At 49.9% G+C, this 25,492-nt stretch overlaps 1 protein-coding gene and 1 long non-coding RNA gene across 7 annotated transcripts in view; one reads left to right on the forward strand and one right to left on the reverse strand.

The window, feature by feature from the left end:
* The window catches only part of SYNJ2 (synaptojanin 2), a 102,678-nt gene that overhangs the window by 73,177 nt on the left and 4,009 nt on the right, over positions 1-25,492 (forward strand). The window contains exons 12-27 of one of the 5 annotated variants that reach the window (XM_084777534.1): positions 1,927-2,118; positions 4,072-4,153; positions 5,641-5,781; positions 7,254-7,446; positions 9,892-10,050; positions 11,329-11,485; positions 12,394-12,511; positions 14,074-14,292; positions 14,406-14,484; positions 14,977-15,145; positions 16,477-16,644; positions 17,969-18,103; positions 20,524-20,636; positions 21,657-21,765; positions 23,291-23,466; positions 24,459-24,602. In XM_084777534.1, the coding sequence (XP_084633660.1) occupies positions 1,927-2,118; positions 4,072-4,153; positions 5,641-5,781; positions 7,254-7,446; positions 9,892-10,050; positions 11,329-11,485; positions 12,394-12,511; positions 14,074-14,292; positions 14,406-14,484; positions 14,977-15,145; positions 16,477-16,644; positions 17,969-18,103; positions 20,524-20,636; positions 21,657-21,765; positions 23,291-23,466; positions 24,459-24,581 (2,333 nt within the window). In that variant the 3' untranslated portion in view covers positions 24,582-24,602. Of the gene's footprint in view, positions 1-1,926; positions 2,119-4,071; positions 4,154-5,640; positions 5,782-7,253; positions 7,447-9,891; positions 10,051-11,328; positions 11,486-12,393; positions 12,512-14,073; positions 14,293-14,405; positions 14,485-14,976; positions 15,146-16,476; positions 16,645-17,968; positions 18,104-20,523; positions 20,637-21,656; positions 21,766-23,290; positions 23,467-24,458; positions 25,488-25,492 lie in introns of those variants that run through there. The other 4 variants (XM_084777533.1, XM_084777531.1, XM_084777535.1 and 1 more) reach the window with 4 other exon arrangements.
* LOC311595139 lies at positions 21,787-24,534 on the reverse strand. 2 transcript variants are annotated; one of them, XR_014778322.1, is made up of 4 exons: positions 24,406-24,534; positions 23,642-23,863; positions 22,978-23,110; positions 21,787-22,809 (listed from the first exon to the last, which is right to left on the reverse strand). It is a non-coding gene; the product is annotated as an uncharacterized lncRNA (long non-coding RNA). The 2 variants fall into 2 exon arrangements; XR_014778323.1 differs by having other exon boundaries at positions 21,787-23,110.

Here is a 25,492-nt window from a genome sequence, read left to right on the forward strand (position 1 = left end):
GGGTGCATCCAGTCTCACAGGCCATCAGGAGTCTTCGGGGAAAGTTTTTTGTCTTGTTTTGTTGGGGGTTTGGTGCTTGGGATCAAACCTCCAGCCTAGCCCACAGTTGACAGGTACTAGACCATGATGCTGCATGGCCCCAGCCTGGCTCACACTTGACAGGTGCTGGACCATGATGCCACATGGCACCCAGCCTGACACACACTTGACAGGTGCTAGACCATGATGCCACATGGCCCCCAGCCTCCTTTTATGTCTTATGTTGAGGTAGATTCTCACCAAACTTTCCACTCTGGCCTTGAATTCACTGTAGCCAAGGAAGGCCATGAACTTGTGATGCTTCTGCCTCAGACTCCCAAGTATCTAGGCCTGCACTTTTTTTTTTCTTTCGAGACAGGGTTTCTTTGTGTAACAGCTCTGGCTCTCCTGGAACTCACTCTGTAGTCCAGACTGGCCTTGAACTCAAAGAGATCCACCTGCCTCTACCTCCCAGTGCTGGGATTAAAGGCGTGCGGCACCACTGCCCGGCTTAGGCCTGCTTTCTATAGGAAACTTTTCATGACATCTTATTCCTTAGAGACTATGAGCTTTATTGTTCTAATAGAAAAAGAAGGGGGCAGAGCCAGAATGTTTAGTTGTAAAAATGATTAAGTTTTAGAAGCTTTTGGTGTTTTGGAAAGATAAATGTGCCCGTGTTAAAGTAGTTTCATATGGTCCTTTCTCTTCTTGTTGCTCCATAACTGGGGATGTTTTAACTTTCCAGGGTGATATTGAATATCAACTCAGGTTAATTTCCAACTCAGGAATCTGGAGCCAACTCCAGGGGCCATAGTGAGAGATTATTGAGTGGCAAACAGGAGATTTAAGTTGCTGGTTTGGTTTTTTGTTTTGTTTTGGTTTGGTTTGGTTTGGTTTTTAGTTTTTCAAGACAGGGTTTCTCTGTGTAATAGCCCTGGCTGTCCTGAAACTCTCTTTGTAGGCCAGGCCGGCCTCAAACTCACAGTGATCTGCCTGCCTCTGCCTCCCAAGTGCTAGGCCACTGCGCTCGGTGTTTTTTTTTCTAGACATATTTATTTTATTTTATGTATGGAAATGTTTTGCACTATGCACATGTCTGATGATTTTGGAACCAGAAGAGAGAATTGGATGCCCTGGAGCTGGAGTTATGGATGGTTTTGAGTCACTATGTGGGTGCCGGGAACCAAACCCAGGTCCTCTACAAAAGCAGCAAGTGCTCTCAACCTCTGAGCCATCTCCCCAGGTCCTAAAGTTGCTAGTTTTTTAAAACAGTGGATATATTTTGGATCTCTAAGAAGATATGGATTCAGTGTTTTATTTTGTTTTTTTTTTTAATGCCTTAGTTTCTAGGTCAGATAAACAAAACAGTCATGCAAGAGAAGGTTAAAAAAAAAGGCAGAGATGCAGATTTAGGTTGATAAGACATTTAAAGTTCTATTTATCCATCCACCCACCCACCCATCTGTCCATCCAATATATGCGTGTATGTGCATGCGTATATCCCATGCATGTGCCGTTTACCATCATTTGTGTGTGACACTTTAGTTATGTGGTTTATTGCAATTGTCCTCGATTGCATTCCTATGCTTCATTATGTAGGGTCTTGGGCTGAAAAGTAAGTGGTAGACGGTGTCTGAGCCTGTGGGATCCCGTCACTCGGTGCCACGCGCCTCCACCTGTAGCTACAAGTTACATCCCCAGCCTGCGTTTTCATGTTTCATTGCAGATGGGAAAGTGGAGTGGCTAGGGTGGGTGTCAGCGTTCTGTCACCCTCCTCTGGGCCATGTTCAGGCCTGTTGTCCACAGCTCAGGAGTGGCATTCTCTGACAGGCCACCTCCCATATAATGTTAGAGGGTTTCTACAGTCTGGGCTGCAGAAAACATGTGCCTTTTTTTGCTTCCGAACAGTGACACCCAGGATCCTGAAGGCCATGACAGAACGCCAGGCAGAATTCACGAATTTCAAGCGGATCCAGATTGCCGTGGGAACGTGGAACGTGAACGGAGGAAAGCAATTCCGTAGCAACCTCCTGGGGACAGCTGAGCTCACGGACTGGCTCCTGGATGCCCCCCAGCTCTCAGGAGCAGTGGATTCCCAGGGTGAGGACAGTAGCTTGGGAAAGGACAAACACAGGTTCCGTACAGCCTGTCACAGCAGCCTGACTTTGCGAGCATTGTCTTGTACAGTTTAATATTGATGTTTGCGTTTTCACTTGCCAAAACATTTAGAAGCACCATGGACTCCCTTCTAGAACGCTGCCTCACAGTGTAGTGTTAACTACAAGACTCCTTTTCTTTTCCAAGGATTTCCAGGGATTGGTTCACATTTCTCTAAATATGCAGAAGTTTTGTGGTCTGGGGTTAAGTGACTGAACTGCTTGTGTTCTGTAGATGTGGCCCCTATACTGTTCTGCTGTCAGGTGCTGGTACAGCGAGGCTTGCAGCAGATGCCGGGCGATGCTGCAGACCCGTCTTTCCCCAGGCCTACTCCAGCATAGACAGTCACAGTCTGGACCTCTGAAATCCCAAACGCTATAGCAGCTGAAAGGTTTTCAGTCCTGATGTGATATCACATGGGGGTGGGGACGCACTGTGTCACAGCGAAGAGTCCTCTACTTCTGATCACATGTGAAAGGTCACAGTCAAAGCACCGTAGCACTGGAAATGTGCACAACTACTTCATGTGTGTGTATGTGTGTATGCTAAGGTGTACATGACACAGATGAGCTCCATGTGTATAATTGGATATCATCCCCAACATGTCATATGTATGAAAATATTTCAAAATCTGAAACCCATCAACCCCAACTGCTTTGGCAAGGGTTGCTTAGCTTGCAGTAGTGTTAATTCAGAGGCTGGGCTGCTTCCGGCATTTCACAGTCTAATACAGGCACCCTCTCTCGACACATATCCATGGGCCCCTCACCTCAGGGAAAGAAGGTACCAGGGTCCACAGTTTGCCACTGACATTCTCTCATCAGTGGTGGGTTGTGCTAGTGTTGCTACAGTAGCCAGGGTATCCGAATGGCAGCAGAGACCCAGTACTGCCAAGGGTATTCAGCACCCCTCGCTGAGGAGAGTACCCTAACCTCTTCTTCTGCCAGTACAACAGGGTGGTGGTTAATGCACGCTTATGACTGTTTGGTAGGCATGTTACTGGGGAAGATGGTAGAAGCCTCACCAGAACCCACCAGGTTCAGGATAGAGGATGCACTGACCTCACTGTTGCCAACTTGTGTGCACAGAGGGAAGCTGGCATTCCATTTACAGAGAGAAAGAAGCAGCTTTATGTGCTCAGCCCATTCAACCAAGGTGCCCGGTGCGATGTGGCCAGCAGAGAAAGAATGGAGAGCTAGCTGGGTTTTTGCTGCAGAGGCCTCTTCCTCCCTGGCTGGAGGCTTGTCATTTCTTGCATTTGGAACACTGCCTGGTCTTGGTGTCTCAGGGACACGTGTGTCTGAGGAAGTGACTGGAGAGGTCCAGTAGGTGGCTGTGGGGACGCTATGAAGCATTGCTTTCCTTTGTAGAAAGACAGCTCCAGGCTCACCGTGCTCCACAGCCAGGCTCACATCGACAGGGCATTCCATCAGTGTGTCCTTGGACCACACACAGCCACCCCAAGGGACAATCTGAAAAATACTTGGGAGCCTCAGAATAATTCTGACATAATGTTGTTCCCAGGTCACTTAGGATTTGGCTGGGGAGCCATGTCACCAGGAAGAAGGCGAGGGGGCTCCTTTGAGGGCCAGACTGAAGCAAGTGCTTTGCTCCTGGTCTCCAGTTTAAGCGCTACGTTACCTGATGACATGGCGGTGTTGTCCCTTGGTGGAGACTAAGGGGTTCAGAGAGGTTCACAAGCTGCTTCAGGCTGAATACAGGGAAGAACAGAGAGAGCATACACAATCAGGAAGGGACAGAGGGTAGGCTCCAGTGGCCTGTCCCCTGTGAGTCCCAGCAATGAGGAGGTGTGGTCAGGAGAGGGAGACGGAGGACCTGGTGAACCAGCAGCACAGTCTCTGGCAGTCCTGATTTCTCTCATCTCTCGCTCCCCAGGTGATGGCAGTCCCGCTGACGTGTTTGCCGTGGGGTTTGAAGAGATGGTGGAGCTGAGCGCAGGAAATATTGTCAACGCCAGGTAAGGGGCCAGGCCTCGGGGAGCAGGGTGTCCCTGGACCAGGTGTGCCGTGCCAGGATCAGGGCTCCAAGGACTCCCAAAGCCAGTTTGTTCCTGGGCCAGCAGGCCTTGGCTCTGGCTGGCTGGGTCCTTCTGGCCACGTTCCCAGCACACAGTGGCTGACTGACCTGATGGAGCCGAGCACCCTGGTTGTCTTTTCCTTCTGAGGGAGCAAACAGAAGCAGGGACTGGTGTTGTGTCTCTTGTGACATGCTCCAGCCTGGACTCTGTGGTGATCGGGTCACGCTGTCTCAGGAAGTGTGTGTGTGTGTGTGCGTGGTATGTGGGGTGTGGGGGGGGTGGGGGGGTGGGGGGTTGTGTATGGGTGTGTGTGGTGTGTGTGTGGTGTGGGGGGGGGTGTGGTGTGTGTGTGTGTGTGTGTGTGTGGTGTGTGTGTGTGAGAGAGAATCTGGAGGGCAAGGCAGGACAAGGAGAATGCCTGGGTAAGGTGAGGAGGGAGGAGACTGTGGTAGGTTCTAGAAAGAGCCGCTTTTAATACCAGGCAGGAAGGGGAGAGCCCAAACCACTAGATCAACACTTGATAATAAAGTCAACTAGACATTCACCCCCCATAGGTGACCCAGGCTTATTTCAAAGAACCCTTTGCTTTTTAAAAGTACATGTATTTATTAAGAGTGTGTCAGCCAGGTGTGGTGGCGCACACCTTTAATCCCAGCACTCGGGAGGCAGAAGCAGGTGGATCGCTGTGAGTTCGAGGCCAGCCTGGTCTACAAAGCGAGTCCAGGATAGCTAAGGCTACACAGAGAAACTCTGTCTCAAAACAAACAAACAAACAAAAAGTGTGTCTATACACACACCAGCACAGTGTGGAGGTCAGAGGGCAAGCGTGGGAATTGGTTCTTTGGTTCTCTCCTTGGGCTTGGGTTGTCATGCTCTGTGGCAAGTACCTTCTTCACCCACCGGGCTATCTCATTATCCCTTGAGGAACATTTAAAACAGATAAATAAAATAAAGTGGGCTTCTGGGAGCGGTTTAGCTTATTGCACTTAGGTGCCAGGGAACGGGGGCGTTACTGTGATGCATAAGATACAATCAGAGCGGGGCCTGGTGCTACAGACCTGTGACACCAGCTACTCAGGAGGCTGAGGCAGGAGGATTGCAAGATGAAGATCTGCCCAGGTGAGTTAGTGAAATACCACCTCAAAAACGGAAAAAAAAGGTTGAGGATACCTTTGCCCAGTGCACACAACATCCTAGGTTCAATCCTCACTGCCACCGAAAATTCAAGAAAAACTGAAAACAGCAAAAACCAACCAAAAATATGTAGCAGTCCATGGGAGGAACCGATGCCTGGCACACTCTTGCCGGGGCGCAGGCAGCACGAAATCTGAAGAAAAGACAGATGGGAGACTCCGGGCTTGGCAGTGGGCAATGGGTGCGTCCTATGAGCAGCATCCTTGACTTCCCTGACTTCCTTGCCTCTTCAGCACCACCAACAGGAAGATGTGGGGCGAGCAGCTCCAGAAAGCCATCTCACGCTCCCATAGGTACATCCTCCTGACCTCGGCCCAGCTGGTGGGCGTCTGTCTTTACATCTTTGTACGTCCATACCATGTCCCGTTCATCAGGTAAGAACTCTCAGCGTATAAGCATCTGGGGGGGGGGGGCGGGGGGAAGGGGGGTTGCGCAAGGGTTTGTGTGTCTGTTTTGTTCTGACTTCCTCTGCGGCCATTTTCTCCCCCTGACTCCAGCAGGAAACAGGACCTGCCCTTATTCTCAACTCACAGAGCAAAACTCCTGAGGGACAATGGGCTTGAACCGAATATTGTCTGGCAATTAAAAAGCCACCACGGGGAAAATCCCAGCTCAGGAAACTGGCCTCCTGGGAGGCGTCAGGGCTGATATGGAGCAAGCTCAGACAGGGCAGGGAGCCGGTGTCTCATTCACAGTTCCCAGACAGGAACGTCTGAGCGAGGTCTGAGTGAGTGCTCAGGAAATGCCAAGGCTTCTGCCTCTTCTAGAATTCTAGGCAGAGTTCACTGCACCTCATTATTGCCTCCCCAAGGCAACCATTTTGTGAGTGTAAGAGGCAGGCAATGTTAGGAAACAGGTGTCTTTTAGGGAGAGGGTGTGTGTGTAGGACACTGGTGGGAGATGCCCATTTCTTGCTTTCTCACTGCCTCCTATCGCTACATGGTCTTAATGGTGGTACTGGGATTCCCAGCTACTAGTGCAAGGCATCGAACAGACCTTCCGTCTAAGTCAAGAGGCCTGAGACCTGGCCAAGCACCACCATGTAGAGAGGTCCACTAGAAATCCCTTAGGCGTTCATAACCTTCTATTACCTTCCAGGCAAGTTTAAGGCCCTGCCCGGCTATTGTGTTACTAAAGCGGCTGGCCATGCCCCTGGTTTATTAACAGAAGTCTGGGTAAAGGTTAATGATAAATCCTGTGGAGAGGTGAGGTGAGAAAGTGGCAGATTTCCCAAACCCGCCCAATGGCTCCTCACATTGCCGCCAGCTTCCTGCTCTTTGGCCTCAAGCCTGTTTAACTTAACCCTTAGGCAAGTTATCAACCACCCTCACCTCCGCCTTGTCGTCCCCCCCCAAGTCACAGCTGGTCAGCAGTCGCTATCTGTGACCTGCTCACAGAAACACTAACTAGCTAGCTGTGGTCCTAGGGCCTTACACACAGCCGGCTGTCCCCAGTGCATCCTGGGGAAGGGCAGGATGGGACCAACTCCCTAGGTCAGCTCAAGGCCTGTGTCCTAGTTCTCAAAAGTCTCTGTGGACTGTCGCGTGGTCCCTCCAGTTCCTTCTGTGAGAGCTGAGGGGCCTGGGAGGCACAGCAGTGAGACATCTGCTGCCTCTGCTGTGGAGAGAGCTGGGGCAGACATGGGAGTGTGGTATGTCTGCAGCTTTACAGGGTACCGGGGAAGGAGTGAAATGCCACCCACCCAGGCAGTGCTTGGCTGTTAGAGGAACCGTGGGCTTGACCAGTCACCCTGGTCTCCAAGCTTTTGTCGACAGCCTCCTCTTCTGGGTTAGAATGGGTTTATGTTTTCCCACAGCCAACACATCATTATGTTCTTTTGTTGCAGGGACGTGGCCATTGACACTGTGAAGACTGGCATGGGGGGAAAGGCGGGAAATAAGGGCGCCGTGGGCATCCGCTTTCAGTTCCACAGCACCAGCTTCTGCTTCGTCTGCAGCCACCTGACGGCCGGGCAGTCTCAGGTGAAAGAGAGAAACGAAGATTACCGGGAGATCACGCACAAGCTCTCCTTCCCGGCGGTGAGTGGCGTGCGGGGTTGGCTGCGTATTGGGCCTGCTCGCTCAGTTCTGCCATGTGTGGCTTTCTGGGCTGCTGATAGGAACTTCCACCCATGGTACCCCCACCTCCGCCATGTGGGCGAAGTGAGACCTGCTGCCCAGTAGTGTCCTGTCACCTCCTACCTCAACTTCCTGGAAGTCCTTAGGTATCTTAGCTTTTCTTGGGTGCCCTTTGGGGAGAAGGAAAATCAGGGTGGTCATGTGAAGAGCATTTTATTCAAGCAGTATGATTTCATTTTCACGGGCGGCGATAATGTGGATTTAATTTTCCTCTGATACACACACGCATACCTCTGTGGCTGTTCAGCTATGAACTCGTGCTTCCATCCAGGCAAATCCTGAACCAACAGCCACGGTCTCCCAACCCATCTGCCCTGAGTCTCCAGAAATGCACGCTACGCTGCCCTCTAGTGGCAACCCAGAGATTTCCATGCTCAAACCAACAGGCTTTATTTTCAAATTTAGATTTTGCGCATTCTCCTTCCCATACAAAGATGATACCCCCCCAACACCTCAGCCTGATGTATGGGCACCACTTTCTAGTCAGAGAAATATGGGCTAGGTGTCCTCGCCACAGATCCCTCAGGCTCTCAGCAGAGGCTGGTTCCTTGTTGGATGGATCAGTCCCCTGTGAGAATAGAGCCTTTAAGACCGCCGTTCCTAAGGATGCGTCTGCACAGAGAAAGTTCATCTGGCTTCAACTAGAGTATCTGAATCCTCACCGTTGTCTTTATTTCTTAAGTTAAAGAACAAATACACTAGGAAACTTTAGATCTGTATGCTGTTTGCCCACTCTTTCTCCCTTGGAACAGTATTCTCAGGATACGTTCCAACAATCGAAGTTTTTGCTATACGGCTCTTTTTCTTCCTCTGTAGGAAGAAAAGTTGAGCAAACCCATACATCAATCCTCTGTACTGGTTGTGTGGATTACAGTAGCTACTGGCCACAGGTCACCATTTAAATTTAAAGAAGTTAAAAATCGCTCACACCGGTGCCTCAGTCAGTGTTCTATGTGGTGAAGCGACACCATGAGCCTGGGAACTCACAAAGGGAAGCACTTGACTGGGCTTGCTTACGTGTCGGTGTCGTAGGAGGTTTAGCCTATTCTCAGCACGGCCAGAAGCACGGCTGCGTGAAGGCAGACACAGAGGAGGAGCTGAGAGTTCTCCTTCCGGATCCACAGGCAGCAGGAAGAGAAAGACACTGGGGCTGGCAGGGGCTTCTGACACCTCAAAGCCCACCTCCAGTGACACGCTTACTCCAACAAGGCCTCACCTCCTAATCCTTTTAAATAGTACAACTCCCTAAACATTTGAATATATGAGCCTATGGTGGAGCATTCTTATTCAAACCACCACAATTGGTCACGGTTCGATGTCCTTGGCATGTACTCCTTTTGCCAGTGGCTTCCTTACTGGGCAGCGTGGAAAGGTGCACAGTTTGCTTTGGGCCATGTTAGTCTGTCTATGCCATCAGTGTGAGCAGGGAAATTTAAATACCATAGTAGTGGAGTGAGAGAGAGGTTTAGAGCCAGGTAGATCAGGGTTCAGATTGCAACCTTATCCTGCGCTAGCCTTGCAGCCTTCAGGGAGTTACACGAAACGTACACACAGAGGGGAGGGGGTCACCTAAGTGTCTGCTGCACGGACCTCTGTAAGGATGGAGTGTACCTGCAGCAGAGCGAGCCATACACTATGCACAGTCATGTGTCATGGCTACTGTGTCGTGGAATTCCCTAAGGACAGAGATGATTGGCTCGTGCTGTGGACGAGATGGGAGGAGAGTGATAAGGAAGTTGGCAGTGCTGCACACAGTTTCTCTAGTGCTGAGCGTTTGGGAAATACCCCTCAAGATGCAGGCCTAGCAAAGTGCAGTGGCAGTCACTAGGTGCTTTCCAAGGGCTTGGATGCTTTGTCTAGACCACTCAGGAGCGAGCACTGTTATATAAAAATGGAAAAGCAGGGGCTGGAGAGGTGGCTCAAAGGTTAAGAGCACTGACTGCTGTTCTTGCAAATTCCCAGCAACCACATGGTGGCTCACAGCCATCTACAGTGAGATCTGGTGCCCTCTTCTGGCCTGCGGGTGTACATAGTAAATCAATCTTTTTTTTTTTTTTTTTTTTTTGGACAGGCAGGGCTGAAGAAACAGCTTGTGTTTATCCTGCACTGCTCACAACTGGGTCCACATGGAGGTACACGTATGTGACCTCAACTACATGGGTGGGCTACATTAGGCCCTATTTCAACAAATAGCTAAATAAAATGGAGAAGCTAATTGTGTAAGGATTTCTTGGGAGGTTTATAGGTGAGAATGAGACAGTGGAGTGGAAACCTTACCATTTTAGGAGAAACGAAGGCTTACCCCCTGCCACCTTTCTTACACTTGCTGTGTTCTTCACAACCTAGGGGAGGAACATATTTTCACACGATTACGTGTTTTGGTGTGGCGATTTCAACTACCGCATCGATCTTACTTACGAAGAGGTCTTCTATTTCGTTAAACGCCAAGACTGGAAGAAGCTTATGGAATTTGACCAGCTACAGCTACAGAAGTCAAGTGGGAGAGTAAGTCGTACCTTTAAGATAGCATTAGCAGCTGTGCCTCCTAAACTTGGGTACTGCTTGCTGTGCTAGCACTGTAAGTGGCTTTCACACTGACTCTGGTGGTGGAGAAAACATGCAGGGTTTTATGAAGTGGGAGAAATGGGAAGGTACAGCCATGCAGACTGCTGAACTTAACAGGTCTCTGGCTGGCCACACACAGGGTCCCTGTGCCTTCCGAGTGCTGAGGCGCTATCCCTGAGGGGAAGCCACGCATAACATTCAGCAGAGGGTCAGGGCTTTCCACCACCTCTACTGCGCTGAGTTTTCTGTCTTTAGACGTATGAGTCAGCTCCTCTAGCATGGCCCTCAGTCATGGCTGCCTTGAACAGGGCGTCGAACGCTGGTGTACACGGTCTACCTATACCACATACACTCGTCTGTCTATGCGCGTGCTTGGCTTCTGCTGTAAGGAACTACTGAGGGACACTTTGGACTCTGCTTGTGGTATTTTGTTACTGCCCTATTCTTGTTGGTGGGAACACTAGCAGAATCATTTACACACTAATCTGTACATAGATTCCCTCCTCGGTGCCCTACAGATTATACTCGTTTTATTGACAGAACAGAGAGTAAAGTTGAATTATGTATCCAAGGTTATGTAGCCAGCACACCAGGCCACAATTTGCTCCCACATTGTTCATCACAGAGCACACATGTGCTAGACCACGGCCTGTGTACAGGCTTATAGGGTCTCTGAATGCCGTGGCATATGAGGCACAGGGTCAGAGCAGCCAGCTCCCAGACATCCGCAGCTTACCTTCTCCAGCTAAGAAAGTCCTGCTTTCCTCGCAGGGAGTGTGTGAGCATGCCATTTGCCTTTGAGAATGTGGCTGATTAAATGTGCAAGGAGAGGAAAATGAAAGTATCTCTCCTCCTAAAAAGCAAGATCCCGGCGGCCACCTTTGTGAAGTTTGCTTGGCCTTACTGTGAAGTATACAGCTAAGCCATAACACCCTACCAATCTTTTTTTTCCTTCCTCTATCAAATACTGTCTTCTCTGCTACATCAAGTGACAGAACTTTTGCTCCAATGAGGGCAATGTCCTGCGGGGTGACAAAAGGTGGCTGGCAGGAAGGAGCTCAAGGTGCTATGAGAGTGTGTGTATGTCCAACTGTTAGAAGGCATGTGTGTCCAATATCAGACATATTTACCAAGATAGAGTCTTTGACTTTTTAGAATACTTTGGGGGTGTACTTTTTTCCTTCTGAAGATGATCTTGTGATTTCTTTCTCCAAATAGATCTTTAAAGACTTTCATGAAGGAGCCATTAACTTTGGACCCACCTACAAGTATGATGTTGGATCCGCTGCCTATGATACAAGTGACAAGTGCCGCACGCCAGCCTGGACAGACAGGGTGCTGTGGTGGAGGAAGAAGCATCCATATGATAAGACAGGTGAGGGCCATTTGTGTTTCTGAGCCCGAGTAGGGGCAGAGGAGAATACCATGGGGGGAAGAACCAGCCCCTCAGCCCAGCGGCCTGGCTACGGCAGCTGCATTTTATCCATCAGCCAAGTGATGACACGCCGTTCTAGATGTCACCATGTTTTAAGCACCTCTAGGCTGGTTCTGCCTCTCCATCATGGCTGCCCCTACCTATCTTCTGTTCCTTATCATCCGAGGAAAGAGGAGTGAGATCATGGGGGTGTCTCTTACCTCTCCTCACACCTCTCAGGACTCACTTTGTCCAACCAATTTCTTACCTCTTAAAGCCTCACTTCCAAATGGAACATGAGCCAGACTAATTTTTTTTTTTAATCAGTGAGTTGTGAAGTCTGATTTGAAGTCAATGATGCCTAGAAGTGAAGTGAAGGTCATTAAAGCTAGAGCGCCCTGTGTGATCTAGAAGGCAAACAGCCTTCCCACATTTCAAGAGAGGTCTGCAGAGATTCCAAAGCCAGGAACCAGAGCTAAAGCTAGAAGGGGTGTATTTTCTTTCAGATTACTCTGAGAGCATCTGCATGGTCCTGGGGCACTGAGAGGCTTTTGAAGCTCAGAGCCTCTCATTGTGCAAAAAGAGCAGGGCTCAGAGGTGACAAACTGTTGCATCCTGGTCCATAGCTTGGAGACTTGTGTGGGGGTGGGGATGGGGTGCCATGGTTGCACCTGTTCTTAGCAATCTGAACGTGAAAAGCTTTTTTACCCCAGCCCCAAAGCAGCCCAAGCCAAACTTCAAGCTCAAGGGGGAAGCAAGGGAGCCTGGAGCAGGGTGGTTAGGGGCAGTCAGCATCACAGTGATTCCCACTGATGAGGCTTTGTGTCTCCTGCTGGCTGTCGGCCTCTGGGATGGAACCCGGTGAGCAGCTAGAGAACTCAACCTTCTCGACAGCGACCTAGATGGTGATGCCAGAATCAGACACACCTGGTCTCCAGGAACTCTCAAGTACTACGGCCGTGCAGAGCTGCAGGCATCTGATCACAGGTATGGTCCTTGCTGGGGAAAGCGTTGGCTCCACTTCCCCCACGGGATGCTGGCATGCTGTCCCTGTAAGGACTGAAAGGATGAGAGAGAGGGCAGGGTGGTGGTGGGGGAGGGTTGAGTGTCTTAGTAAGTAAGTGAGAGAGAGAGAGAGAGTGTGAGGTGGGAGGGAGGGAGGGAGGGAGGGAAGGAGGAAAGGAGAGATAGACATATGAGGGGAGTCTGTGTACCCATCACTGGGAAATAATAATTATTAACATTTTGTCATTGTTCTGTATCATAAATGACATTATTCATGAAAATATCAAAGGCACAGCCTGTGCAATGTTACATCTTTGATATGTCCCCAGGTGCCCTGCTGCACAGCGTGGCTTTCTTGGTAGTTTTTAAGCCATGGTCCTGTGACATTTACAGGCTCAGTCATCTGCAGCCATTGCCCAACTCTACATAGAGCCATGGGGCTGACCCACTCACCTATAAATGATGATTTTCACCTAGTATTTATGTTGGTGCTGCTGCCCTAAACTATATAACACTGCCATTTTATGTTCTGGGTTCAGGCTGTTAGACACTGGAGCTGAGCTGTCAGTTAGCCTTGGCCAGGACGTGCTAGGAATGGAAGGAGACAGTAGACAGCAGGGAGAGGGCAGTCTGATGGCAGCCTCTGAGGGGATTTATTACAGCAGGGAGAGGGCAGTCTGATGGCAGCCTCTGAGGGGATTTATTACAGCAGGGAGAGGGCAGTCTGATGGCAGCCTCTGAGGGGATTTATTACAGCAGGGAGAGGGCAGTCTGATGGCAGCCTCTGAGGGGATTTATTACGGCTAGGAGAGGGTAGTCTGATGGCATCCTCTGAGGGGATTTATTACAGCAGGGAGAGGGCAGTCTGATGCCAGTTCCTGAGGGGATTTATTACAGCAGGGAGAAGTCAGTCTGATGGCAGTTCCTGAGGGGATTTATCACAGCAGGGAGAGGGCAGTCTGATGGCAGCTCCAGAGGGGATTTATTACAGCCGAGAGAAGGCAGTCTGATGGCAGCCTCTGAGGGGATTTATTACGGCAGGGAGAGGGCAGTCTGATGGCAGCCTCTGAGGGGATTTATTAGCTTGTTAAACACCTTGCAAGAAATGGAAGAAGGTGGCAGCACAAGAAGGTACAAGGGAGGAAGGTTTAATTCTCCTGCAGTTGTGACAAGAACTGTGTGAGTTATTTGAAGGGAGAAAGGAAGAGGAGAGTGGTAAACCTGGGTCAGAACTTTAGATTATTTTTTTAAAAATCCCCTCCCCATCAGCAGCGTTGAGGAGAAACAGCCTTGTATGGAATCTTTATCCTAACTCCTGCTGTGTCCTTAGAACCCAATCCTAGAAATGAGCCCTAGAAACAAAAGATGCCGGTGTTAATATGGCTTGCCGTGTCGCCGTGTGCAGAGCCTATGCTCTGGCACCATGTGGTGCCAAGGGCTGGCAGCCTGCGGTTCGTGGGCAGGCAGAGGCAGGTGGGAGGCTAGGCTGTGACACCTGCCTAGGTCAGCGGTTCTCCACCGTTTCCTCCTCGTGTCTGACGTAGACCTGTGCTGGCCATCGTGGAGGTGGAGGTGCAGGAGGTCGACGTGGGAGCCCGGGAGAGGGTTTTCCAGGAGGTGTCCTCTGTCCAAGGCCCTCTGGATGCCACTGTTGTCGTAAACCTTCAGTCTCCAACTCTAGAAGAGAAAAATGAATTTCCCGAGGACCTGCGCACAGAACTTATGCAGACTTTGGGGAATTATGGGACGATTATTCTGGTCAGGTAACCCCACCCCCCCACCCCGCCCCTCGGATGTGTGTTCTGGAGGTGACAGTGGGATCCAAGAGGGCTGCGTTAAGTTCCTAGGATTGACTGGCTGATCTCCTGTATCACAGGATCAACCAAGGGCAGATGCTGGTGACCTTTGCAGAGAGCCACTCGGCTCTCAGTGTGCTGGGTGTGGACGGCATGAAGGTAAGTGGTACTTAGTCACCCTGCGCCGTGGAGCTGACCTGTCCCCATAGTTGCATGGCCATGACTACCCTGGCCGGCGTCCTACCTATGCGGGAACCTCAATGCTTAGGCGGCTGGGGTTCTCCCTCCGGCCCTTGTGTCTTGGAAGCTGGCCTTGTCCCACGCACAGAGGCTAGAAGTGTGGTTCTAAGTTCTTTGCTCACACCCGCACGGAGAGGACTCCCCACCTTTCCCCCAAGAAAGTCTGTTTCGAGACGTGCCGCTCACACTTAGATCCATTTTGATAAGATCTTGGTTTAAGTTTGCACAGAGGTGTTAATCCAGCGTCTCTTCCAATGCACGTGTGAGCCAGGCTGAGCTCACCCAGGGTCTGGACTTTCGGGGTTTCCTTACCAAATTGTGAGGATTGCAGCAGTTGAAGAGAACAGCACTTGTGAGTAGAGGCCACTGTGGTGACTACTCCTTGGTCTCACTTGCTGGCTGGCCTCCCAGGTAAAAGGCAGAGCCGTGAAGATTCGACCAAAGACCAAAGATTGGCTGGAAGGCTTGAGAGAGGAGCTTATTCGAAAGCGGGACAGCATGGCCCCCGTGTCTCCCACCGCCAACTCCTGCTTGTTGGAGGAGAACTTCGACTTCACAAGTCTGGATTATGAATCAGAAGGTGAGTGGCCTGCCGGGAAGGACAGGCAAAGAGTGCTAGTGGCCTGCCGGGAAGGACGGGCTAGCAACGGGCAGGCCTTGCCTAAAACCCATGTCGCAACGGTTTCTGAGGACAGTGTGATAGCTGTGGATCGCATCCATGTGTTAATGTCCACGTACGGGGATGGCTCAGGGAACTGGAAAGGGACATCTCACCTGCATTAACGGTGGCGTTGAGGCTATAGGCAGTGGGTATGAATTGAGGTGGGGACCTGGCTCCTGTGCCTGTCAGCAGATTCTCACAGGATACTGAGTTAGTTACATTGGCTTCACCATGTTCAGATTCCTGACACAGACCATTTATAAAGGAGGAGTTCTTCATTTTGGCTCACGGTTCATAGGCTCTATAGCTATTTTAGTTACTATTCTTGTTGCTGTGTAAAGCACCGTGACCAAAAGCATCTTGGAAGGAGGAAAAGGTTGATTTCAGCTTATATTTCCACATCATCATCCGTCATCAAAGAAAATCAGGGCAGGAACTGAAGCAGGGGCCGTGAAGGAGAGCCGCTTACTGGCTTGCTCAACCTGCTTTTTTTTTTTTCTTTTGGTTTTTGTTGTTCATTTTTGTTTTTTGGTTTTTTGAGACAGGGTTTCTCTCTGTAGCTTTGGCTGTCCTAGACTCGCTTTGTAGACCAGGCTGGCCTCGAACTCACAGCGATCTGCCTGCCTCTGCCTCCAGAATACTGGGATTAAAGTTGTGTGCCACCATGCCCAGCTCAACCTGCTTTCCTATAACATCTAGGACCGTGGGCGCCTTGGATGGGCCCTCCCACATTAATCGTCAATCAAGAAAATGCCCCCCACAGACTTGTCTCCAGGCAGTGTTAGGGAAGCATTTTCTCAGTTGAGGTCCCTCTTCCCCTATGACTCCAGCTTGTGTCCAGTTGGCGTAAATCTAGCTAGGACAATAAGCTTTGGCTCCACTGAATCTGGGTCTGTGGCAAAGCAACGGCATCCTGGCATGAAAGATGTGACAGGGTATGAGAGTCAGAGAGAAACTGCCAGTGTCTTCCTTTATTCCGAGCAGGCCTCCATGCCAAGGGATGCCGTCCCACATCAGCACGAGCCCTTCCTCCCCTGGTCAGACTTCTCTGGACACACACACACACACACACACACACACACACACACACACACACACACACACACACACACACACACACACACACCGTCTTGTAGCATCCCTCCAGCCCATCAGGTTGACAGCCAGCAAGACAGTCCCACTGGTCGAAGGCTGGACCGCTGTGCCCTAATTACTCTCCCCCCCAAAGTGTGACTTGTTTTTCCTTCAAGGGGACGTCCTGGAAGATGATGAAGACTACTTAGCGGACGAGTTTGGCCAGCCTGTGGCCTCAGACAGTGAACTTTGTGGAGACGACTCTTGTGACACCGCGAGCTCCTCAGGGCCTGCCAGCAAATCTCCTGCACTAGCTAAAAAGAAGCAACATCCAACATACAAAGGTAGCTCCTCCTCCACTCTCCTGGGGCAGGCCTGGACCAGTGTCCTCCTCCTCTTGAAGGGCAGCAGTCGAGCGCGCAGGCCCCAGGAGAGGCTCAGCAGCATACAATACAGAGCTTGGTCCTCGGGAGGGCTTCTTCCACCCCACACAGTTCCTCTGGGTTTTTTTTTTTTTTCTAGAAACTGGTTTCACATTTGTGATTTTACCCCCAACACTTTTCCTGGTTGAACCCCTGAAGAGACACATTCCGTATCTACACCCAGGTGCACAAAAAAAAAAGATCGTATGGAATGAATTTATATCCTGGATTAAGCGGCAGAATCTTAGGTTAATTTAGATTAAGTTGACTCTGGTACATCCAAAATTCCCTAGCTGCCTTCCACTGTGTCCCCAGCTCGGGGGACACTGTAGCCAACAGCGCAGGCCCCTTGAGAACACAGAGCATGGGTGACAGGGAATTAAGCTGTTTCTTTGTCAAGAGATGTACACAGACAGACTCACCTACCCCACATGTCCCCTTGATTAAATAACAGCACCCAAACCGATCAGTGCCTTGCCACTCTAGAAGCACTGGCTGGTTTTAACATCTGAGTTGCTAAGTCTGCCGTAGAGATTTGGATTTGGTAAGGTGTGTGGGGCAGTGTGTATGACACCGAGTCAGCATCGGTGATGCTTACACTCCTCTGGTAGTCTCTCCCTCTCCTACGGCTTCGGCCCCTCTTGGTCTTCTCAGAGGAATGTACCCATCATGATATCAGGCACTCAGCATGTGGCTAGCCGAAGCTTCTAAGGGCTTGCCACTGGTGCCAGGGTAGCAAAGAAGAGGGCTAGTCTCAGCTTCTAAGTCATTAGCCACATTTTAGGGTGAGGAAGTGAGCTCTCCTCCCTCTGGTTTTGTTGTTGTTTTGTTTTGTTTTTTCAAGACAGGGTTTCTCTGTATAGCCTTGGCTGTTCTGGACTCGCTTTGTAAACCAGGCTAGCCTCAAACTCACAGTGATCCACCTGCCTCTGCCACCCGGGTGCTGGGATTAAAAGCGTGCATCACCACGCCCAGTCTCCCTCTGATTCTAGCTTGTGTACATGTGTGGCTGGTCATTTTGGAAGGAGACGGGTCTGTGCGTTAAAACATGCCAGGGTTTCTCAAGTGTGGTAAGCCAGGCCCACAGCTCCCTGGGTGTTCCAGGCAGGCACTGGATGTGCCCTCAGTTTGAAATCAGACCCCCTGGGTGTCCATAGCACTTCTGCCTACTATGGTGTGCTCTGCACAAGGACGTCTCTGACCGTTTGGAAGAGACCATCTTTCTCATAGCTGCCGTGTCCTCCAGACGACGCTGACCTGGTGAAGTTAAAGCAGGAGCTGGAAGTTGTTGGGGACTTTCGCCACCGTTCTCCGAGCAGGTCCCTGTCCGTCCCCAATAGGCCTCGGCCACCTCACCCACCACAGAGACCCCCCCCTCCAAGTAAGACTTTGCTTACTCTGAGCTTGCTGCAATGCCTGCTGGGAATAACCGCACACCTCCCACTACTGAAAAACACGACTCTAAACCGCTGGGTCCCTTCTGATGCGCCCTCCATGTGGGACCCCTTGTCACCTAACGCTAGGACGTGTGCTGTGCTGGAGGTCATTGGTTTCTCATAGCATGAGAAACAATGCCTTTCTAAAACTGTTCATCCAGGACCTTGGCTTTTGCTCCAGACACCTTACCTTTGAAATTGACAGTGTGAAAATGGCTGTAACCCTATAAGGGAATTTTTCTCGCCTTTCAGTTGGGTGCTTGTTTCTTTGACAGATGCCTAGACCTGCTCTTTAGGAATCCTGTCCACCCAGAGACCTAGCATGCACACCCCGAGCCCAGGCCACCATCCACCTCCCGTTCTTGGGTTTTGCTCTCTGGAGATGAGGCCTGCCCTGCTCAGGGTCTCTTAGGATGGCCGTTTCCCTCCAGCCCCTCTGATAATGCTTCTCCCATCACATGTGCCTTAACCTCAGCATAACTTTGTGGCTTGCTCTTGATTTGTTTCTGTTTTATGCCATTACAGTTTGCTTCCCTCCCTGCCAAACTGTGACAAACACAGACTTTTCTAAGTTGTTCCTTCCAAAATTGGGTTCACCCAGAGCAGAAATCAGTGTCAAACTGATCTTTGCTTTTCTGATCTTATATTCAGGAAATAGAAAGGATACTAAAAATACCAAGTTTATAAGTTGTTTTGTTGTGGGAAATGGAGGCAGGAGGATGAACCCTAGGCTACATAGTGAGAATGTACCTCAAATTTTAAATTTTAAAGTTATATAAATAAACTTACAATCATATTATTTTAAGAGCTTTTATAAAAATAGTTATAGAGAAGAATAAAAAATTTAAATTTACTTGGCTATCTAAAAGTAACAGTTTCAATTTTTCTTCCAATTATTCAATTTAACTTCCATTTTATATACATATATATATTTAAAAGAAAAAAATTTAAGGGCTGGGGCTGTGTGCTAGCCTAACTTGCATAAAACACTAGATTCAATCCCTAATTCTTCCAAAAAGAAAGTTTCAACGAACTTATTCCTTTTGCTTGGTCATTTATTTTTATTTCACTGACTGTGTCATTAAATATTCTAAGACATAACTCATTAATGCCTAAAAGCAAAATGTAACATAATTTATTTCTCTGAGTTGGAGATTCTAGGACTTGTATCTTCTCTCAAACATTTAAAAAATATTCTAGGGGGCTAGAGAGATGGATCAGAGGTTAACAGTATAACAGTACTGGTTGCTATTTCAAAGGTCCTAAGTTCAAGTCCCAGTAACCACCTGGGGGCTCACAACCATCTGTTATGAGATCTGATGCCCTCTTCCAGCCTGCAGGCATACAGACAGACAGACCACAGTATATATAATGGATAAATCTTTTAAAAGAAGGTTCTAAGGCTGGGGAGATGGCCCGGTGGTTAAGAACATGGGCCATACATGCCTGATAGCCCTCCCTGCGGTGGAATCTGTTCACATCAGAGCCTCAGAATCCAGGATCGATGTAAAAGCCAGTGTGTTGGGCATGCTGTCTTTAATCCCAGTCTCTTAGTGCATGCTGGGAAAGGAGATGAGAGCCCAAGAACCTGAAAACCAGCTCCCCTAGACTGTGCACACCAAACATTGGGAGACCCTGGCTCAAAGGAGTTGGAAGACAAGGACCCAGGCTCTCCTCTGTCTTTACATATGTGCTGTGGCATATGTGTGTGTGCGCGCACACACACACACACACATATAAATAATTTGTGCATATACCTACATACACACACATACATTTTCAAACATTTAAAACAGTTGTTCCTAATAATAATAATAATAATAATAATAATAATAATAATAATAATATGTTTTTTGTTATTTTTTTGAAACAGGGTTTCTCTGTATAATAGCCCTGGCTGTCCTGAAACTCTCTTTGTAGACCAGGCTGGCCTAGAACTCACTGAGATCTGCCTGCCTCTGCCTACCATGGTGGTGCATGCCTGTAATCCCAGCACTCTGGATAATATGTTTTAAGCCACTAGAAAACCCATTGGTTTTTATATAAGATTAGAAGCCCCCTGCGTGGTAGACTTAATTGGCATTTCCAGATCAGAGAGCCATAGGAAAACTGCTTTGTTTTGTGTGGCTCTGGGGATGGAACCCGAGCCGTCCCTGCTACATGAGCTCTCTCTGTTGCTAACCCACCGCCACAGCCCTAAAGAGAAGTCCCCCAGAGTCTTATGGGGCCCACGCTGTATGGCTTGCGAGTCTGCACACCTCACCTTGGCTGCGTCTGCCTTTTCGGCTGCCTCCTCCCAACTTGGAGCTTGCTGGCGTGTTGCCACGTCCCTGAAGCCCTCACTCTGCCCTGTCCTTTTCCACAGCTGGTTTGATGGTGAAGAAGTCGGCCTCGGATGTGTCCATCTCCTCGGGCACTCATGGGCACTACTCAATCTTGCAGACTGCAAGACTGCTTCCAGGAGCGCCTCAGCAGCCGGTGAGTCCTCTGTCTGCCTCCCAAGTGGTCAGCATTTCAGACTTGCGGGAGCAGTGAGTACCCAACCTCAAGGTCATGTGGCTCCTGCCGTTTCAAGGGATCTGTAACTCTGTCTCCTTAACCCTCTCCCTGCCCACCACCTCACTCACTCCCCAAACCCCTAATGCCTAGTGACAACTTCTTTACAGAAGCTAAGTGGTTGTGCAAAGCACTGGAGGTGACAGCCCTTTAACAAGCAACCCCCAGTGCCCCGCAAGGCAAACTACCCGCTAAGCAGACTCCCTCACTCTCTTGCAGTTCTCGCCTTTGCCTAGGTCTATAGAGCACTGAGTGGTAAGGGGGAAAGGAGAAATCCAGATAAGTTTGGCTGTTTTGGTGTAAGGCTAGAGATGCACCAGGCCTGAATTCTGCCAGAGCAAGGTTCTGAAAAATTGCAAGGGAAGGGGCAGGGTGACTGACCCTGGAGGAGTCCTGGGCTACAGAAGAAGGCCAGTGGCGAGGAAGTGTCGCCAGTGCTGTTGTGCTCAGGAAGCTACACAGGCTGGCAAGCTGGGCCAGGCAGGCTGAGGAGCTAGCTAGATTCCAGAATCTAGTACAATAGTAAAAGTGGGTCTCAGATGACCTGGGAGCTGAGTAAAGAGGTAGAAATTTTTTGCTGGGAGACATGTATCCGGGAGGAGTGTTCACGCACAGACCGCGGAAAGCATGGCCTGAAGCTGCGCTCTCCATCTCTACCTGCCTATGGAAATAAAAACAAAAGATGGTGCACACATTATAAAAACCCTGCCATCATCAGGGCTTCAGCTCTGACTGTTACTGCGCTTCTGTTCTTGGTGGGTGAAGGGCATCGGGAAGTGTGGTGTGGTTCACACTCATCCGACGGATTCTGCATAGCTCGCGTTCACATGCAGACCACACACCACCTGTACAGACAATGCAGATGACTGTGCACACTGTGCACCTCAGAGGCTCATTTCCTACCTGCGTTAACCCATGTCTCTTCCTGATTCTGTGCTCAAGCCCAAGGCAAGAACTGGAATAAGTAAACCTTACAACGTCAAACAGATCAAAACCACCAACGCTCAGGAGGCAGAAGCAGCCATCAGGTGTCTGCTGGAAGCTGGTGGAGGTAGGCGGGCTCTTGGGAACCACCTTCCAGCCAAAAGGGAGGGAGTGCCTCTTTATACCCTCACTGACATGACAGAGGCCCAGAGAAGAGCGGCAAACTCCTCTTTCTCTCTCTTCCTTTCTTTCTCCTTTTCTTTTCCTTTCCTCTTTTTGATGCAATGACAAATGGAAGCAGCCTTTAATATTTTATCTACTTATTTTGATATATTTTCCACTTAAAAGTACATACTCAAAATTCATGAAGGATATATAAAGTAATCCCATGATTATTTTAGAGATAAACAAAACTTTTGAAAAGGTTAACGTTGGGCCAGTGAACTGAGGACGTGAGTTCAATCCCGGGGCTCACATGGTAGAGGGAGAATTCATTACCATGAGCTGTCTTCTGACCGCAGCAAGTGCCGCATGGCCCCTCTGGGCTCCTCCATATTCACACAGAGATTAGAGTCGTAGGTACGGATTCATCCTGCAAGCTGGGTGACAGGACAGTTGAGTGTGCCCTTATTGCAGACACAAAGCCCTCCTTGTAAAAGCATGGGCAAATGTAAATAAATCCTGTGCCTCCCCGCCACCTTACTGTTAGTTTTCTGTTGCTGTCACCTCACTTAGTGTCCTGCTTGGAGTTTCCCCCATTGTTTCACATCACTGCTACGAACATCTGCTGTTTTGGTTTGGGCTACGATCCAGTATCACTTTTGGAGAGGAGAGTGTATGCCCTCTTAAAAGACAAATGGGATATTATAATCGCCCGGTTGCATTGTCCAGGGTATTTATCGGATTTGGAATTCTCCACACACCAAAGGAGGGCAGAGAGCATGTTTAGAAACCTGAGAAACATTGTCAAAGGGCTACACAGCACAGGTGGTTTTGGTTTTTATTAGCTTATAAATGAGTAAAAATATAATACATTCATACAACGGAGTATTAGTTGGCCACAGGGATGTAGTGGTACAAATTACAGAGAGAAGTGAGACACAGGACCACATAGTGTGTTATCCCACACATATGTGATGTCCACGGTAGGCAAATCCATAGGGACAGGGAGCTGTGGGGAGGAAGAAGGAATAGAAAACACGGTCTAGTGTTAAATCATGGTGATGCATTAAAAAACCATCAAAATGGGCAAAGTTTAAGGCCGGTGAATTATAATGCAGTGAAACATGTTTAAAGAGCAGACAGCTCTGGAGATGCATGAGGTTTGAAGTCTCCTCACCCTCTCTATGCAATGCTGTCTTGTTCGTGCTCGTGTTGAGACCCCGATGCTTTCTGGATCCTCTTCCTTGAGACGCTTACAACACATCCCATATGGTATCAGGCTCTCACAGATCTTTCCCCAGGCCCCACCCCTGTGAAGGAGGTGTGTATGGACCACTGGGGCCAGACCGAGCTGTCTGGTCCTGACTGTCCCTAAAGGGCTTCATATAACTCTAAGGAAACACCTTGGCTTTGGGTGGTAGACTCTCCACATGACAAGATGTGCAGGGAATTCCACGACCTTGCACTTGAGCTGAGCTATTCTGTTTCAGGTATCCCAGAAGCAGCCCCAGGTGCCACACCCCTGAGAGACCAAGGGTCTTCCAGGCCAGAGCCTATGTCTGTGGGAGGCAAGCCAGAGGCCTCCCTGGGGCCCCCAGCCCTGCCCCGCCGGCCTGCTCCTAGGGTTCCTGCTATGAAGAAGCCAACTTTGAGGAGGACAGGAAAGGTAAGAAGCCAAGGCCTGTGAACCAGCCATTCCAGGGTTACTCAAGGCCTTGTGACTTAAAATTATGTCAGAGACAGAAATGAAGTTGGGTCTGGTTTCTCTACCGGCACCTGCCTCCCAGACTCAGCCATGTCTGGTGGGGAAGTGACTCTTTCCGCAACTGTGTTCCTCTCACCTTCCTGCTGTAGCTTGGCCTCAGCTGAGCCGTACAAGGAGCTCGCTGTCCCTTGCAGATTCTCATTGTGACAGTCATGAGCGGCTTAACAGAGACTGCTCCCTGAGTGTCCCCAGTCTCCACAGGGAGCTGCAGCGGATGCTTCTTGCTGAGTGGTCCAGGCAGGGCTGCTGTTTGTGTGTCCTCTGTGCATGTGGTCTCACCTGCAAGCACTAACCGGGGCTGGGGAAACACGCGGTCGCTAAGAGTGCTTGCTATACAAGCACGAGCACCTGAGTCTAGAGCCCACTGCTCAGGTTAAAAAAAAAAAAGCATGCCATAGCCACCCACATGTGCACCTGTAAGCCAGAGATGTAGAGGGCAGAGATGGGAGGATGGCTGGGGCTGAATGGTGAGAGACTCTGTCACAGAGGAATGAGGTGAGCGATACAGTGAGATGCCCCAGCTCCTCCAGGCCTCCCTGTACAGGTGCACACACCCCGCACACACAGGCTCACACACCACAAGCATATGACTGACAACTCTCTTTCCCTCCCCCTCCCTCTCTCCCCCTTCTTCCCCCTCTTCCTATCTTCCTCCCTCCCTTCCTCTCTCTCTCTGTCTTTGTGTCTCTGTTTCTGTCTGTCTCTCTTCCTCCCTCCTTCCCTCCCTCCCTCCCTCCCTCTCTCCCCCCCTCTCTCTCTCCTCTCTCTCTCTCTCTCTCTCACACACACACACACACACCCTCTAAGGAGTTCCTAGATCAGCAGTTTTACCCTGCTCACCTGGCCATGGGCTCCTGCAGGCCTGACAGCTTCTCTCACCACTTTTCTTGCAGATTGTTTTCTGCTCTCGCTCACAAGCTTCTCAGCCTTGCTTACTGCTGCAAAGACATGAGTTTGTAAGGACAGTAGCTGCCCAGAGACTGACACCTCTAGATACTTCTGGATCTTCCGTTTGATCTCAGTTACCGGGCCACTTGGTAATCCCTGCCTGGGCGCCATAGACTGACTATTGCTTTTCCAGCCTGCCCAGCGTGAGAGGTCTCTCTGGCGTGTGCCCGTGTATGGCGTTTGCTGTCTGTCTTCCGGCTTGTGCCTCTGTCCTGCACTGGCCTATTGCTGCCCATCCAGTTTCCTTGCTTTGTGGCAAAATGCAGTTTCCCCCTCTTTCTCGCGTGTGCACTGGCTCTGTCTTCTCAGGAAGCGAGTTGGGCTCTCTTCAGGGCCTGCACAGGAATTTTGGTACAAGGCTGGTGGAGAAGGGTTGTGCTTTCAGTTTGTTTTCCTTTTAAGAAGAACCAAAGGAAACACTGGGCCTGGTCGCCCTGTGCTCAACTGCCCGGCCCCATCTGTACCAAAGCTTCACTTTACACCATGCAGTTTAAAAGCAGAGCTAAAACAATGTGGAGCCCCTGTGTGAAGTTCTCCTTCCTTCTGTGTTGAAATACCAAAGGTTCAAGGAGAACGTAGAGCCATTAGCCCTTCCGGCTGCAGCGTGTCCCCTCCCCAGCATGGGGCGGTGCATGCTGAACAACGGTCAGCAGCTAGGGCTGCAGCACCTCATAACAAATGTTTCAGAAGGGTTCTCGCTGAGTTGAGGGAAGATTTCATCAGGCAATCAAGACAACTTCGTCATAAGTTACCCAACTGGCTCTGGTTTTTAAACTCCTCTGTCATTCTTTGCCCATGCTAGGCTGTGCGCCCCTCCTGCACTTGCTCACACCTGCTCACTCCGCTGGCTCCTGGCCAGTCTCTGATCTCAAACTGGCTACCTCCACCTCATCCATCTCTAGACCCTACTGAGTGTTGTCTGGGCACCCACTTCTTATGTGCTGGCTTCTCATTTACACTGTGCCTTGCCTTTCCCCCA

Source organism: Acomys minous (assembly GCF_964271855.1).
Source record: "Acomys minous genome assembly, chromosome: 3".
NCBI lineage: Eukaryota > Metazoa > Chordata > Mammalia > Rodentia > Muridae > Acomys > Acomys minous.